Genomic DNA, 13,902 nt, shown 5'->3' on the forward strand with positions numbered 1-13,902 from the left:
TGGTACAGGGACCCTCTATCCGCAACCCGAGGACGCGTTCGGTGGCTTTGTCATAGGCCCTTCAGTTTGATTCTAGAGGAATCAAAACCGAATATATATATAAAATCTTATCCTTACTATATATACAATTATTTACAACTATTTACATAGTCTTATATCTAGTTCCTTATCTCTATTTCATGTGATAGCGATCGAAAACGAGGGTGCAAGCGAGAGAGAGAGCATGAGAACGCAAACGCATCTTAGTCTACTTAACTATTCTCTTGCCAACTTCCTTTATCTCCCATTTCTCTCCTACATCCTTCCCATACATGCTGCCATGTTTCCTCCTGCCATTCACATATTCTACACTTTCTGTTCTCTCCTTTTTCTCAATACATCCCCTCTCTTACCTCGTTTCCCAATCTAAATCTTGCTATTCTGGACGACCTTCTCTCTGCCCATCCCTTTTCTAAATACTTTGTTACTCCTTCCTTTTTTATCAATTTATACCATTTAATTATTTTGATTCCTCAATCATCCCCCATCTTTCCATTAATTGTTTTTTCCTCTCCTTTTTTCCAATTCTTTATAGTTTACTCCAGTCCCGTCTTCTATTTCTCTAGCTTTAAGGAACTCCCTCTGTTCTTCTTCCCATCTCGTTAATTCGATCGCCCTCCCTCGCCTCTCTTCTCCGTCCATCAAACACTTCCTCGCCAGCTCTCCTCCCTTTCCCACCCACAGCTTCGTTTCAAATTTCCATGCCCTCGTTCCCGCTATCCCTTTTTCATCCTCTGCCATCAACACTATGTCGTCTGCGTATGCGAGTGTATATATCTTTTCCTTCCCTATCCTAACGCCTCCCGAACTTTTTCGCCTCATTTCTTCTTCCAAGTCTGATATTAATATATTAAATAAAAGTGGGCTCAGAGGACATCCTTGCCTCACTCCTATCACCAACCAGAAACTCTCCTACTTGTTCTCCTACATTTACCTTGCTTTTTGTCTCACTAAAAATTTCCGATAGTCTCTTTATTAATCCCTTTCTTATCCCCTTTCTCACCATAACTTTTTCTATTTCGCCTCGCTCTAATGAGTCAAACGCCGCCTTTAAGTTCACGAACATTGTTATCATTGCATTAGCGTCACACCCCTACAATCTTTAACCTCTTTTCCTTTGCTTTTCTTCAATATTCGTATAACTACACCTTCTTTCCATAACTCTGCCCCCCCCCTCTTCTCTCCATATTCGATTACATATTATCCATGCCCATTCTTCATTATTCCTAAAACCTTGATTATTTCTTTCCTTGTTATGTCCTCTTCCTCATCTCTTTCTCTACCATATTTCCCTCCCTTCCCAATTTGTCTCTCTACTCCTACTAGCGAATCCAAAAAATATTTTTTCCATTCTAACATTTTAATATCTTAGTTTACTTTTTTTTTCTTTCTCTATTTATTACCTTCCATACCTCTCCGTTCGTCCTAGCCTTCTCCGCCTCTTCCTTAAATCTTTTATTCTCTTTCTCTTTCTTTTGATCACACAATTCAGTATACTTTTTCCTTTTTCCCGATATTCTTCCCCATTACTTTGTTCTTTCCGTAACTTTCTTAATTCCTTTCTGACCTCCTTTTTTTCTCTTTACAGCCCTCATCCCATCCACTTCCATTCCCCCCTTCACTAAATTTATTTTTGTTAGTGCACTCTAATCTTTTTATAATTTTTTTCGTCTCCTCGTCCACATTTTCCTCTCCCATTTTGATATTTCTGACCTTTTCTCTAAACTTTTCTTTTCCTTGCCTTGATCAATCCCCTTTTCACTCCTCTCACCAACCAGAAATTCTCTCCTACTTGTTCTCCTACATTTACCCTGCTTTTTGTGTCTCTAAAAATTTCCGATACTCTCTTTATTAATCCCTCTCTTATCCAATTTCTCACCATAACTTTCTCTATTTCGCCTCACTCTAATGAGTCAAACGCGTCCAGTCAAGTTCACGAAAATTGCTACCATTGCATTAGCGTCACACCCCTATAATCTTTAACCTTCCTTCCTTTGCTTTTCTTCACTATTGGTATAAATACTCCTTCTTTCTATAACTCTGCCCCCCTCCCTATTCTCCCCATATTCGATTACATATTATTCATCCCCATCCCTCTAGTTCTGTCCCTCCATATTTCCATACTTCTTTTGCAATCTTATCTATAACAGGTGCCTTTCCATCCTTCATTATTCCTAAAACCTTGACTACTTCGTTCCATGTTATGTCCTCTTCCTCATCTCTTTTTTACCATATTTCGCTCCATTCCCAATTTGTCTCTCTACACCTACTAGCAAATCCAAAAAATATTTTTTCCATTCTAACATTTTAATATCTTAGTTTACTCTTTTTCTTTTTTTTCTTTCTCTATTTACTACCTTCCATACCTCTTCATCCGTCCTAGCCTTTTCCGCCACTTCCTTAAATCTTTTATTCTCTTTCTCTTTCTTTTTATCACACAACTCAGTATACTCTTTCTTTTTTTCCGATATTCTTCCCCATTACTTTGTTCTTTTCTTAACTTTCTTTATTGCTTTCTGACCTCCTTTTTTCCTCTTGAAAGCCCTCATCCCATCCACTTCCATTCCCTCCTTCACTAAATTTATTTTCGTTAGTGCACTCTAATCCTCTTATCACTTTTTCGTCTCCTCGTCAACATTTTCCTCTCTCATTTTGATATTTCTGACCTTTTCTCTAAACTTTTCTTTTCCTTGCCTTGACCAATCCCCTTTTCCTATACTTTTTACCTTTTCTCCCCTTTTATTCATATTGTTATTACTATTTTGTCCCTCCAATGTCATTATTAAGGAAAAGTGTCTAAAAAAATGAACAAATATTTACAATTTGGAAATATTGTCAATATTTCTATAAAATATTAATTAATATATTGATATTTTTAAAATCTATAGTTTAAAAAAATTTTTCTATGCAAAATATTCTTAATCGTGTTAATATTCGCGATGGAGTTTCTATTCCCTGCGAACCCGCTCTGGAGATGTATCTTGAAGACGTTGAGACAGAACTATTTCTTTGAAGGCGTTGAAACGGGCCTCCTTCATTCAAACACATCTGTTCGGGGCATTAGCTTGCTTCTGAAATTACTATTGTCGTAGAAAGGCTCCTTTTTTTGCTGCCACTTGTCCCGCTGTGCCAGTTATACGCCCACACTGATTAAAGTCAGAAATACTCAAAATTATATCTGTTGCGTAAGAATGATTTTATCATACATTTAATTATTGAACTGCACACGCATGAGGAAAATTCACATTCGAAGCCATTGAACGTGGTCCTAAGAAGCATCAAATCTTATACAGTGTGATCAACTAAGTTATTGCCTTGTAATTCTCTGGGTTGGACAAGTTGCCTTTCTTCGGTAGGAGTATAGTACGTCTGAACACCAGCCACTGCAGAATGGGCGTTTCATACTTTTAATATGAGGTGAGTATGCGGGCCAAATGTTGGTGTGTAGAAGTAAACTTGTTCTACCAGAAGTTCTTGATACCATCTGATCTTGCAGCGGAAAAGTTCTTCGAACCCCTTAGTGCTTTTTTCACTTCTTCAGCAGTGACTGATGGACAATTCTCCTCAGATGTTATAAGCTTGTAGCAAAACTCCTTTCAGCGGATTATATTATCAGTAACTTCTTTCAACTCTAGTGTTTTCGGGATCGTGTATAACTCTCTCCAAACAGTCTACCATTTTGAGCTTGCGTGGATTTTGTCAGAAACGAGGGGAACGCTAAAAAGGCGCGATGGGCCAGCGAAAAACGGTTACTTCTCCCTACTCCATTTCTTCCTCTTCTGTATTCTCCTCCTTGCATCAGATAAAACCTGTATTTTGTAAACAATATGCTGCTTCATTGTCAGCAGCTTTGACTTGTTCAGTGTGTGATTGAAGGTGTTCAGTTCTTGGGCGAACTTTCGAACACTTTTCGTGAACATTCTACTAGATGTTATGTAGTCCATCACACACTGAATACGGGACGAATTCTATCTTGCCTATCTAATCTTCTTCTTCAGTTGATGCATGTGTTTTTGGATGTTTTGATCCACCGTTGATTTGAGCCTTCGACTTGAATCAGCCAAAGCTCTCGCAGCACCATATACTAAACAATGAATGATCCAGAGGTCGGACTCCTCCGAGATATCCTCACGAAGGGAAGCATCCACTTTAGGCAGATCTTGGGGCTTAGGAGGGACCTGTATGTTAATGTTCCTCCTTGTCCTGAAATCATTATCATCTCTCAGAAGGTGCATGCTTTCCGGGGTTTGTCTCAATGTCGCTTCCTTATCTTCATTTTTAGATCGTTCATGTAGTTGTTGAGGCAGTGTTCCGCGTACATATAAAGTTTGCAAGAGGTATGCATGTTGCTTTCGCAACAACTGACACGAAACGCGCTGAAGCTCTGGGTGTTTGAGGCATCACAGAGTGTGCATATGCGTCATAAATCATTCTCTACCAGAAATAATACTGGCATCGTAGCATTCTAACAAGTCATCCTTGAATAAACTCGTGCACTCAATGTGGGCGTTTAGCCGGTTCATCGTCGTGTTTCCATCTAAATTATTTTCAGCACCCTGAACTTTAGGGTGATCGGCATTGTTTGCCGACCCATTGACTAGTGCTCTGCGCGTTCGATTGTTTTGAAACACATTTACAACTTTTCGGTGGTTTGTTGATTTCATTGTTATTCCCACGAGCAGCTAGGGAAAGGATTCGTGCGTCCTTGTAAAGCCCCACATGTCAGGATAAGGCTGCTTACTCTGAGAGGTCGCCCGGTATCCTAGAGTCACCGTTCAAGAGACCTCGCCCAGGTGCCATTCATCATTCGGCACAAACACCGCATAGTCCTACTGGAAGAAACTCTCAAATAAAAATAACACTAGCTCCCAGTAAAACCGCGATAAATAACACTTATGGCCACGTGTCACGACTTTAAGATAAGTGGTCTATTGTATTTTCTGTGTCGGGTGAAAGAATCAGTAATTTTCAATGGGCTTTCGGTATCGCCATGTCAACCCCTGTTTTCAATCTACTCGGCGTATTCGGCGTCATTTACGTGCTCTTGACTGGATTTTGGCCACATGGCTAACGTCAATTCTGTCTCGTGGTTTCACGAATTGTAATTGAAAATTTAGAGTTCTAGAAATTTTATCAAGCAGATTAAATCGACTGAAGTTAGTAATTAATTTTTTTACTTGTAGTATGCGAATACCTAGCGTATCGGCTGAACGGCTGAGCACTGCGTATTTTTACCTTTTTTTGCTTATATTTTTAAAAATGTTGGCGTAATGACGCAGATTCAAATCGTTCTTTTATTTCTGCTATATTTTCATCAGGTGAGGCGTGGCCATGAGCTATCACGAAATGTAAATTGCTGTCGACTCTCATTTTCCCCATTTTAAACATGTAAATTTTTCCCCACGTAGCTTTGCTGGCCTGTTAATACTGAAATGTCTTAACAAGAACAATATCCTCATTTTATAAACAATAAATTATACACTCAAGAACCTTTTAAGAAATGTTACAGTTTTAGCCTTGAGTATTTTCTAGACAATGGGCGTGGCTTAGTAAAAAAAGCTTAAAGATTGACGTAGCCCCCATGGGACTCCGGGAAAGTAAATTAAAAAATTCTAAGTCAAGATTCCTGTCAAAACAAACCCGAAAACAGATTCTTTCACAATACGAAATAAAATAAAAATTCAATTATGTGAAATTGATTTTAATGTTTTTAACATGTATCTGTTGCTCACTATGTCCATTCCTTAACATATATTTTGAACATCACGTCTATTTTATAAGATGCATATCATGATCACTCTCCTATCTGACCAGATACATATTAAAAATCTCTTGTACATAAGCTAAAATTTTTAATCACATATTGATTGGATAACCTTTGCATTATTTTTAACTAGAAAATAAACATTTCGTTCGGTAAGTTGAGTCCCGATTGGACAACAATACCAATATTATGTGCGTATCTCGGAGTCACGTGAGTGTTTTCGTTTCGGTACAGTCCCGACATTACGCGATCATTTCATTAAATTCATGCATTTTCAGCGAGAAGCAATTAGAATCGATCAGCTCAGTAACAAGGATAAAATGTAACGTAGCAACGTAGATGCAATGGATACATACTCGCTGCCGCCATGCAGAACATCCATCCCCACTCCGCCCGTGTACGGTATAGATACTTACGTAGAATACTTAGTTTCAACGGCGGCATCCCTTCGCCAATCGAACCACGTGTACTTAGAGAATAGTCTGCCTCACGGGATTACCACCACCATAGCACTGCCTTGCGGAATAACTCACTTCTACGCGGAACTTTCGGTGAATCATTGCAACAAGTACAGCTTATCGTATGCCTAAGCGAGGGTATTTTCTATGCAGAACGCCTGCATTTTATTTCCTCGAGGCTACCGACAATGAATTGCTAGAAATGTAGGTGGGCGAATTACATTACTTTGCTAATACGAGAATCTCTCCAAATACAAAACTCGTCATTCCCGGACATAACAATTTTTAGTCCCAAGATAAGGCCCCCTAAAGTCACTATAATGGGGGTATCGGCTCTACAAGTTCACTCGGTCATTTTCCTTCCTCGGAAGATTTGTTTCGGTTATTTGACTGAATTTTTGATATGTTACGGTACTCGGCGTCCTGAAGAAATGTCTCAATGGGCACAAAGCCCAAAACTCAAAGGATTCCAAGATAAGGCCCGCCGAAGTCAGTGCGATGGGGGTATCGGCTCTACTCGTAAACTAGGCCCTTGACCCTCATTGGAAACCTACCCCCAATATAAAGTAAATGAAAGAATTAAAAAAGAATGGCTGTTGCCGCTTGCATTAGTATTACTCAGAGATTACTTCGCGAAAGTTGTAAAGTCGAACTTAAACTTCTTTGTCATCGTCAGTCTGTCAGTCGTTATAGTTATAAAGTTTTTCAATATTATGTTTATTCTTCTTTTAGATTTCCAAGTTCTCACATTTTTTATTTGTTAAATCAAGTTCTATATTTTTTGTATACAATCGCAAGTGCTTTGTGCTCATTTATACATTTGTTCAGGACGCCGAGACGAGTAACATATACAAAATTCAGTCAAATAACCGAAACCACTCTTCCGAGTAAGGAAACTGACCGAGTAAACTTGTAGAGTCAAAATCCCCATTATACTGACTTCGGGGGGCCTTATCTTGGGATCCTTCGAGTTTTGGGCTTTGTGCCCATTTATACATTTGTTTAGGACGCCGAGACGCGTAACATATTAAAAATTCAGTCAAATAACCGAAACCACGCTTACGAGTAAGGAAAATAACCGAGTGATCTTGTAGAGTCGGTACCCCCATTATACTGACTTCGACCGGTCTTATCTTGGGACCCATTGAGTTTTGGGCTTTGTGCTCATTAAGATATTTGTTCAGATTGACGAGAGACGTAACATATATATAATTCAGCCAAATTAACGGAAATCACTTTTCTTATAGGCGTGTTACGGGGTCCTTTGATGATAATTTGGAAATCTTTTTTGCGCAATCTAGAAACTCCCCCATTGCTCAAAATAGCAGTGGAAACTATCTCGGAGAAAGTTTGTAACTATCTTATGAACATTAAAATCAGAAAATTGTCACAGGAAATGTATCATACTACACAAAAATATATGACAAAAATAAGAACGCGCTAAGCGTATTCTAATACCAATTAGGGCCGTAAATATTTTGCTAATCACTTCTAGTAACACTGTTACTGATTCAGTCAGAAATGTTTTACGGAAGTAACTTAAAAACAATTTCACTAAGACTGTTCAGTTTATTTTTGGACTATATACGTCCCAAAATATTGACTGACCAAGCGGCTCAGTCTGATCAGCGATATATGTTGTTAACATGCCACAATGATTCTTTATGCATCCTTTTACAACTATAGATTTATAATGAATTTTATCAGTTAATTATCAGATTCTTGGAGCTTGACGACCGGCAGATTGAAATGAAAAAACGAATTCGGCGTGGCGTGGCGTGTCAAGTCAAAAACTAGATTGTATTTGATTCGCGTCTATGGCCGGCATAAAATGCAATATATTTTTTGCCTATTTTGGTTGGTACCTAGTGTGCTAGTAATAAAGAAAAAATACTTTGCCATAGACTATACGAAATTTTCTCATTTGAGTGTAAAGCATATTTAATATAACATACCCAGTGCCGGAACCACCAACAATAGCCACCTTCTTTCCGCTCGGGATCGTAAAAGACATATTATCAAAAATTGTCTTGCCTTCAACATACTGAAACTTAACTTTGTCGAAAGAAATTACAGCGTTCTTAGGCATCACACTAAAAGGATCTGCATTGATCTTGTTCTGTCAAACATATACTTGGATTTAACATTTTGTATGGTCACTAGTAAGAAATTTTTGGTAAAGATCTTCTAGCCTTTTTTAAAACAAGCAAACTGCTTAAAACATTTGGTACCTTGATAGCAGGGTCGATTGTCATGATAGAAAACATGGCCTGCATGTCAATAAAAGCTTGTCTCACTTCCCGGTACACAGAACCCAAAAATCCAAGAGGTATCGAGAGTTGAAACAATAAACCATTTACCATTACCAAGTCCCCAACGGTCAAGTTTCCTGATAAACAAAAAATAATAATATATTGTGCAACTAGGGATGAGTGAGCGATTCCAAAGAGTGTGTGCAGCAATCACATGAGTCGGAATCGCTATTCTCCCATGACGCATACGAAATTTATGTAACAGATGTATATGGAAATCGTGATAACATAAAATAGTTATGAAGGTTATTTTTTAAGAATGTAAGTCACAGGGATACGGGAGGGCTACCTCCAATAATACAAATTTGAACAAAATAGTCGACAGTGCTAATTCCGATTTAGCTGAAAATTACATATTTACTTATCAAACAACGTATATATGTAATTTATTGCTAAAGCTACTTAGTTTCTTTTCTCAACTAAAATTTCCAAGGGATAAATAAGCTCAATGCCCGATTCTGAACAGACTTCGAGTCTGCGCAGCCCAGAATCAGATGCGTTTTTTCATGTAAATACTCAGGACCACTTATATAATCTCTGACCTCGGAACAGTCTATGCACAGAGATGTGCGATATTAACAACTTCTAAAACGGCACGGTTCACAGTGCGAAAAAACACCTTTTTTGGACAAAAATCGACCGACAGTGCAATTTTTAACGGATTTTGATGTTTTTTTTTTAGAAATGACCGTAAGGCTTCCAGTTATAATAAGTAACTGCGGATATTTTAATTCGACTTAACGTAAAATTTTTATTGAACAAAAAAGTTACAACTTTTTGTTGCTAAACTTTTCCGTGATACCATTTTTTCTAAGACTTTCAAATTCATTAAAAAAGGGCATAAATCAATTAAATAAGTAACTAACAATACTTTCCAGTGGGTTAGAGTAACTACAAAAATTGTTTATAATGTTATAAACAAATTAATTCACAAAAGTAATTTTTTCGTGATTCGCAATGATGAGCTATTTTTCACCCATAGCTTTTGTATAAAGTATCACATATAATGATGTGCGCTTACAATAAGTTAGGAATAGATAGTAATTGCCAATTATTTAAACAATTTTCATAAACAAATGAACATTTTGACCATTTTTTCATGAATAGCTCTGATTTTTTTTTGCGGAATCAATGCAAAATATCTTGCAAAAGACTCTTTGCTGAAATATTTTTAATATTGACAGAAAATAGTAATTATTTTTTAAAAATTTATGAACAAATGCACATTTCTACCGTTTTTTTAATTGGCTAGATTTTTTTTGCAGAATGAACTGAAAATGTCTTGGCAAAGACTGCTTGCAAATAAATTTTTCTTGAAATAAAATAAAACAAATGAAGCAAACAAAATCAGGAACGACTTGAAGTTTCTGAAGCTACAAATAAATTGTTTTTGGTATCAACTATACCTAAAAACAGTTGAATGTAACAGGAGCAACTTCAAGTCGTTGTTGATTTGTTTTTCTACATTTGTTTTATTTTGCTTCATGGAAGATGTTCACAAATAGACTGCGTGTTTCTACGGAGATATTGAGGGAATCCTTCGAAGTATTTTTTAACATGGAATACAGAATAAAAAATCAGCACTTATGTGACATCATTTGGAATAGCGATCCACAATTAATGGTTAATGGTTATAAGAAAAAAATTGGTTGACTCTTTTATGCCTTTGTATAAAAGAAAATGAAAAAGTGTCTATAGGAAAAAAGCATTGTTTGTTCAAAATCATGCTGCATTCTTAGAAGAAGAGTTCAAGGTACCTTTTCCTTGCCCACCTATCCAAACAAAAGGTTTAACTAATGTTCTAAAGAGAGGAAGACCACGATTATCATTTGAAGATGGATCCGAAAAGACGAAGAAAAGGCGCGTCCAAGAACTTGCTTTAAATTATAGCAAGGAAAAATTATCCAAAGCACTTTCATTGATCAAAAATGAGTCCGATGGCGAATCTGGGACGCAGTCTCGTAAGGAAGATGATGACAAGAATAAATTGCAAAGAATCTTAGCGATGTACGTGGATTTAGATCTGTCGAAGAGGAAATACGACAAGCTAACAAAGTGCAATGAAGAAATAACTGGCAATGATTTATATCCGACGCATTTAAAGATCTCCGAAGCGAAAAAAGTTTTTTATCCAGGAAACGGTGAGCATTTAAAGATCACTGAAGCGAAAAAAGTTTTGTATCCAGGAAACGGTGAGCATATAGGGACATCTAATTTAGGAGCAAGTGTCCATTTCATAAGTTTACTGGGTCATACAGTTGATGATCTCGCTAATCTTTTTGGTAAAAAACTAGTGCTCTTTGGAAAGTGGGGTATGGACGGTGCTTCTGCGCATCAGATGACACGGCAAAAGTGGTCAAAGAAGAGTGATGATGTGGATGCAAACGATGAATCTTATAACAGTGATTCTGAGAGTGAAGAAAACATCAGCTATCACAAGAGCCTTTTCACGGATAAATCTTTCTTTTTTATTTCCTTCGTCCCTCTTCAATTAAAAGCAGAAGATGATATTATTTGGACGAACAAAACACCTTCATCTGTCAATTTCTGTAGGACAATTAAATTTAATTTCCTTAAAGAAACTGATTCTGTTGTAAAGAAAGAGTACAACTATCACATAAAGCTGCTGGAAAAAGTTCGTACCTATTCCATTGGTGTCAGGGGAATGAGTTTTGATATCAGCTTTGACTTGAAGTGTACGATGATTGATGGAAAGGTATGTTTCTAACTGGACAGAAAGCATCTTCTCGCGGCAATATTTGTGGAGTTGGATCAAAACATGTTAACAACTTACCATATGTAGCTAAAATTCCATGCAATGAGGCACATTTTAAATTTGGTCTCTCGACGTTGTATGCCTGAATTCGTGTTCTGGAATATTTATTACATGTTTCCTACAATATGGATTATAAAAAGTTTTCAGCAAGAAAAAAAGAAGAAAAGGAAATGAAAAAATCAAGAAAGGAACGTTTTCAGAGACAATTAAGATCCAAACTGGGTTTAACAGTTGATGTGTTGAAGCAGAGTTATGGAATAACAAATACCGGAAATATTGCCCGTTCCTTATTGGGAAAAGCTAAATCGGTTGCTAAAATAACCGGTTTGGATCAAGATTTGACCAGATTCTACGATATATTACAAGTTATAACGTGCGGAAGGATAGTTAATTGTGCGAAATTGAAGACTTACTGTTTGGAAACCGCTGATTTTTGTATAAATCTTTATCCTTGGTATAAAATGCCACCATCAGTACATAAGCTGCTTATTCATAGAAGTGATATAATTCAATCTTTTGAGCTACCGATTGGTTGGTATTCAGAAGAGTCGCAAGAGGGAAACAATAAGATCTTTAGAAAAGTTAGAGCTAATAACAGCAGAATGTCTGACAGACAAATGACGAACCTAGATGTTCTTCATCATCTTCTGCTCCATTCCGACCTTTTGATAAGCAGTTATAGAAAAGTAGAATCCAGGAAGATGAAACCTCTGTCAGAAATGGCTGAAAGCATGACAATCTCCAAGGAGTGAGCTCGATTCTTACTTACTGAAGCATAAATGGCTACCTAAAAACGGCCCTTTTCAGGGCCACATGAGTCAAAAATGGTTGAAAGTATCACAATCTTTAACGAGTGAGCTCGATTCTTACTTACTGAAGTATGAATGCCTGCCTGAAAACAGCCCTTTTCAGGTCCGCATTAATCAAAAATGGCTGAGAGTATCACAATCTCCAATAAGTGAGCTCGATTTTCACTCACTGAAGCACGAATGGCTATAAACAGTATGACAATGTCTTTTGCAAGACATTTCAAATTGAATCCGCAAAAAAATCAAGCCTATACATGAAAAAATGGTCAAAATGTGCAATTGTTTATAAAAATTGTTTAAAGAATTATCAGTTTTCGATCACTATGAAAAATATTATAGCAAGGTGTCTTTGGTAAGACATTTCAAGTTGATTCCGCAAAAAAAATCAATGATATTCATGAAAAAAATGGTCCAAATGTGCATTTTTTTATAAAAATTGTTTAAATAATTGGCAATTATTATCTATTCCTAACTTATTGTAAGCGCACATCATTATCTGTGATACTTTATACAAAAGCTATGGGTTAAAATTAGCTAATCATTGCAAATCACGAAAAAATGACTTTTGTGAATTAATTTGTTTATAACATTATTAACATGTTTTGTAGTTACTCTAACCCACTGGAAATTATTTTTAGTTACTTATTTAATTGATATATGACCATTTTTAATGAATTTGAAAGTCTTAGAAAAAATGGTATCACGGAAAAGTTTAGCAACAAAAAGTTGTAACTTTGTTGTTAAATGAAAAATTTACGTTAAGTCGAATTAAAATATTCGCAGTTACTTGTTATAACTGGAAGCCTTACGGTAATTTCTAAAAAAAAAATATCAAAATCTGTTAAGAATTGCACTGTCAGTCGATTTTTGTCCAAAAAAGGTGCTTTTTTTCCCACTGTGCGGCTGTTCGAGCATATACCTTGTCAATGGACACTCAAGGGGAAGACAGGAGCAGCCAAGCGAGAAGCCGGACGAAGATCCGGCAGCCAGAATCATAGTTGAGTGTAAGGGTAATTTGTGGCAGTAAGCATGCGTCACTTTCACTACCCTGCACTATCCAGCTTTAGATACGTGCAATATCACGATTACAATGCATCTGTTACAAAATCAATATTACACATTTAAATACTTTAGTGAAATATATTTTTCGTTCTATAAATAATACCATTTATGATGTCTCTAGCTGCTAAGACCATTATTAAGCTTAGAGCAGTGCTGAAAATAGCCTGTTGGCCAAAGTTTAACATGGCTAAACTGGTATTCGTCTTCAATGAAGCAGTCTCGTACTTCTTTAGAGAAGCATCATACTTTTCCGCCTCAAACTTTTCATTATTGAAGTACTGCAAGAAACAGGTGCATAGTTATATATTGATTAAACATTATTCCAAAACCTCGATAACAAATTTATAAAGAAGCCTATACAATTTATATTTCACAGTTTTTTTCACTACGAAATATTATTAAACAAAATTAGACAATTCCATAAAACGTGATTTCCTATGTAAATTGTACAGAGTAGTTTACGTGAAAACTTATATTAAGTAAAGGACAGCCGCAAATAAATATCAGTGCTTTAAAATATTAATTATAGAATGCTAAAAATGTCGTTCTAACATTATTTCGCAGAAGTTCTTTGCAAAAAAAAAGATATAGAGCCTCAGTTTTCAATTCTATCGATTTAAGGCCCAAGCACAAAAAATCTAGGAACGTAAGAAGTTTTCCCGTTGATTTAGTAAACACATTA

General features: G+C 36.5%; 1 protein-coding gene across 2 annotated transcripts in view; it reads right to left on the bottom strand.

Moving 5' to 3' along the window:
• The window catches only part of LOC117179408 (ATP-binding cassette sub-family B member 7, mitochondrial), a 332,187-nt gene that overhangs the window by 103,959 nt on the left and 214,326 nt on the right, over window positions 1-13,902 (bottom strand). For both annotated transcript variants that reach the window (XR_004467918.1, XM_033371167.1), the window contains exons 6-8: window positions 13,324-13,498; window positions 8,493-8,650; window positions 8,217-8,380 (exon numbers count right to left, since the gene is read on the bottom strand). Coding sequence is in view for 1 of the 2 variants with exons in the window: in XM_033371167.1 (XP_033227058.1) it covers window positions 8,217-8,380; window positions 8,493-8,650; window positions 13,324-13,498 (497 nt within the window). In the remaining variant the exon portion in view is untranslated. The remainder of the gene's footprint in view (window positions 1-8,216; window positions 8,381-8,492; window positions 8,651-13,323; window positions 13,499-13,902) is intronic.

The sequence above is a fragment of the Belonocnema kinseyi genome, chromosome 9, assembly GCF_010883055.1.
Source record: "Belonocnema kinseyi isolate 2016_QV_RU_SX_M_011 chromosome 9, B_treatae_v1, whole genome shotgun sequence".
Taxonomy (NCBI): domain Eukaryota; kingdom Metazoa; phylum Arthropoda; class Insecta; order Hymenoptera; family Cynipidae; genus Belonocnema; species Belonocnema kinseyi.